The 3,677-nt window shown below is 50.0% G+C and overlaps 1 protein-coding gene across 1 annotated transcript; it reads right to left on the bottom strand.

Moving 5' to 3' along the window:
- On the bottom strand, positions 1-3,348 carry BDV27DRAFT_139952 (uncharacterized protein). The gene is made up of 2 exons (XM_032069554.1): positions 2,710-3,348; positions 1-2,644 (listed from the first exon to the last, which is right to left on the bottom strand). The coding sequence occupies exons 1-2, from the start codon at positions 3,177-3,179 to the stop codon at positions 376-378; spliced, it is 2,739 nt and encodes a 912-aa protein (XP_031920181.1). The 5' UTR covers positions 3,180-3,348; the 3' UTR covers positions 1-375.
- Between the last annotated feature and the right edge of the window lie 329 nt (positions 3,349-3,677).

Raw genomic sequence — 3,677 nt, 5'->3', positions numbered from 1 at the left:
AAAAAAAAAAAAACAAAAAAACGGAGGGGGAAACAAAATAGAGGTGCAAGACATAGTCATATATTCACCCGTACGTCCATACCGAGGCCCAATAGTCGAAGTTGACACTGGATTATGATGAAAAAAAAATTGAACATCGCTCCTTGAACGCCATCTGATGACGCCGATCAGATCATATAACTGGCCGGAGGGTATACATAGGACAAACGGCCATGTCGTAATGCAAACAAAAAGAGGAAGCGAAGGAAAAAGAGCATAGGACCCACATTGGCAAGTTGGGCGAGGAAATCGATCATCATACGCTGAAAGAGTCCGCAGCGACACTGAGCTCTGCTCGGTAGGTGCGACAGCATCCGGTTATAATTACATCGCCCATCACGGAATAATGCCGTCGGTTGCTGATAAGATTGCCATGCCGTGTTTGTCAGCCTCGGCGTCCTCGACCAGGGAGGATTGGTCGTGTCCATTTGCTTTCTCCCAAAGGTCATTAGACCTTCTCGTAGCCATATTGGACATGGTTGAATTCCGCTGTGTACTGGGCCCAAGCAAAGCATTGTCGGGGGCAACATCGACAACCGGGCTATTAGGGCCTGAGTCGTAAGGGGCCTCGACAACCAGCAACTCATCAGGATGATTCTCCGAATCTCCTGAGTTGAAGATAGGCTTTCTTCTAGGTAAAGGTGGCTTTGAGACACGCCTCTTGCCATCCCCTTTGGGCTGCTGCTCAGGAGATGCATTATGCGGAACAGGTTTTCGTTTGGTTACAGGGACAGAGTTCCTCTTGAAAGCAAATGACTCAGGGCGTGGCAATGGGGTGCCTGGGGGCGGAAGAGGATGCCCTCGGCCTATGGGCTCCTCTGGTGTACCTGCAGGCCGGGACGATTCGTGAGTAGTGTTCTGTTCCCCCTTGCCAAACATATTCCAGCCCCATCTCTTCGCAACAGAAGTCGCTGTGCCCAACGACAGAGAAACTTGAGACTTTTCTGCGGCAGTGGAAGACGTCACGGTGCGTGCCAGAGTCTCGAGTGTACTTCGTCTGGATTTGTTGCCACCCGGTGAGGCGGTGGAACTGGCAGCCATACTTCGAAGAGATGAACTACTCGTTTTATGAACAGCAGAAGGGTGAACAGAAGAGTCGGTGCTAAATTCTCCCACACTCTCAATGGATTCCACTATGGATGGATCCCGGCTTTGAGACGCATTGTCTTGCGGCATATTACTGTCGGTAGGCGGCGAGCCACTCGGTGATCTGTTCGGCGACCCGGGAGGAGAGCGGTTTGATATTTCAATCATGGCACTAGCAGCACTGCTCTTTTCTGTGTCTTTGCTGTCATACACGACTTTGTCGATCTTTGCATTATCTGCTGTAAGCACAGGATCAGCAGCGTTGGAGAACGTCTGGGATCGGATGGCACGTGGTGGTGAGCTGCCGAATTTCTCAATAGCGGTATTTGAGGCACTTGAGTTATTCCTTTCAAGCTCTCCTTTGGAGCCCTTGCGGGATTTTGTCGTGATAGGTATAGACTCAGAAATCACAGGCGCGCTCATTGTACGTTCGTCTTTCGTTTTTAGCACATCAACGAAATCTCCCTTCTCTGCTCCTGTTGTCTGAGGCTGAGCGCCGCTCTCGTCTGGTATGTCGACCTTCGTGTCCGGTGTCGGGATATCTCGTTGCCAGATTCCTCCACGAAAACGCTGCGTGGCGGTGTCTAAGAAGGGAATATCATCCCAAAATGGCTGAACAATGCTTTCAGCGACAACCTCTCTTATCCGACTTTCAATAGTGCGTAAAATAATACCGTATGTGATTTGTTTTGAACTAACGATGGGCTGAATCTCCATGTCCATGCTTGGCATCGTTTCGAAGGAGATCCAGGCTCGATTGCTCGGAGGAGGCTTGAACCGTATCAACAGGTGACCATGAAGTTTCTTCAGCACCACGGCAAGAACAATGTCTACTTCCCTGGCCTTGAAACGAGGCCCAAGGTCAATGCGCACTGTAGCCGAGATCTCCACTCGGAAGTTGCCGGTATACTGAACGTCTGTCTCTACACAGCAGTTCCCGTCAACAGTTAGATCTTTAAGCCTTGGATTGATGATAAATGGCGCCCCTTCGCCCATGTCAATCCTTTGTAGGCCAATTTTACTGATGAAGTTCGGCTTGTTAACTCGAGAGATTTTCTTAGTGATTTTTTTTCGGACAAACTCCTCCATCTCCGGCGTTCTATACATGGCAAGAAACACCCGCCCAAGGACCGCATTGATCCACCGCGTCTGTAGTTGTTCTTCAGATGAATGCAATCGTTGAACAAGGGTGACGATATGCTTAACATCGAAAGGTTGATGCTTGGGAGGGGCGTCGGGGGAGTTCCACATCTTGGATTGGTTTTGGAGCATAGCGAAATAGAAGTCTTCCTTTTCGGACAGATTTTCCGAGAAAAGAAAGAATGGAGGCGTTGGTCCCCCTAAATCTGCAAGAGATTCCAGTCGTCGCGAAAGACAGATAGCATTTCTCTTAAGCCACAGCTCGCCTTCTTGGATCTCCCCTTCACTACCACAGATGTTTACATCATGGTGCGCAAGGGAAATAACATATCGCACCTCGACCTGGTTGGCATCATCATAAAGCATCAAATGGCCATGCCTATAGCCCATGCAATAATGATCAGTATCCGCAAAGAACCTATACGTATGGAAAGGAATAATTACCGGAGAACAATGTAAAATACATTGCGCGCCCTCTTGCCGCTTTTCCCATTATTTTTAGTTGGCTCAATCGTTGGCGTCTGCTTTCGGTCAAACAGACTTCTATACATTGTCTGGTAGACGCTCGGGCTCTCCGCGGCGATCACCTCGCCCGCCGGCGTGGTTCTCTCGGGTGGTTTCCCATTGACTCCACCAGGCACATATTCGCGACATACGGCAAAGTAGCCTGCCGCAACATCCGACTCGTGCGTACGATGGAACTTCTCTGCTAGCTCATCCGTGCCGGATTTTAGACTATATTGGTCGTCACCAGGACGCCGCAGAGGGTCTTTGGCCCGTTCGCATATTTGCTCGATTGGCGGAGGTGACGGAAGGGTCAAATAAGCATGCAGAAGAATTAACGACAGGACCAGTGGGATAAAAGTCAGTCCGCCGAGGAAGTATACAAAGAGGAAGCTGCCGAGGGAACCCATTAGGAGCCGGTCAATCAAAATAGCAACATCGAAAGGTCCATCATGAGGATATGACGGAAACGGAGAAGCTGTGGAGGCCCCGAACCAGGCCAAGCCTTGACCAGTAGCACTGGTAGAAAGCGATAGGGTGAAGGGAGAGGGAGAAAGAGAGAGAGAGAGAGAGAGAGAGACAAAGGGAGATGCTGTAGGAGAAGGACACGATATGAGGAAAAGATAAGAAGAGAGCGTGAGAGGACAGTACCTCTCTCGTATGGAAATCAACCAATACCATCCCCTTACCTCACCACATTACAGTTCCAAGGTGGCCGATCCTATGACGGAGTGTGGGTGGATCCCTGGAACAAAGTTGCCCCCGCCGAGGTCGTTTTGTCTCGCTCCACTTGCATGCAACCGTTCATTTGCCTTAGCCGTCTCTTACATCAGCAGACCCACCCGCCATTCGGCGTGTTGGTCTGCCTCACCTCAACGCAAATTCCCACTTCAACGCAAAATTTGAAG

This window comes from Aspergillus caelatus (genome assembly GCF_009193585.1).
Source record: "Aspergillus caelatus strain CBS 763.97 unplaced genomic scaffold BDV27scaffold_598, whole genome shotgun sequence".
NCBI lineage: Eukaryota > Fungi > Ascomycota > Eurotiomycetes > Eurotiales > Aspergillaceae > Aspergillus > Aspergillus caelatus.
The sequence above is the reverse complement of the archived record's forward strand: the minus strand, read 5'-3'. Positions and strand labels throughout refer to the sequence as shown.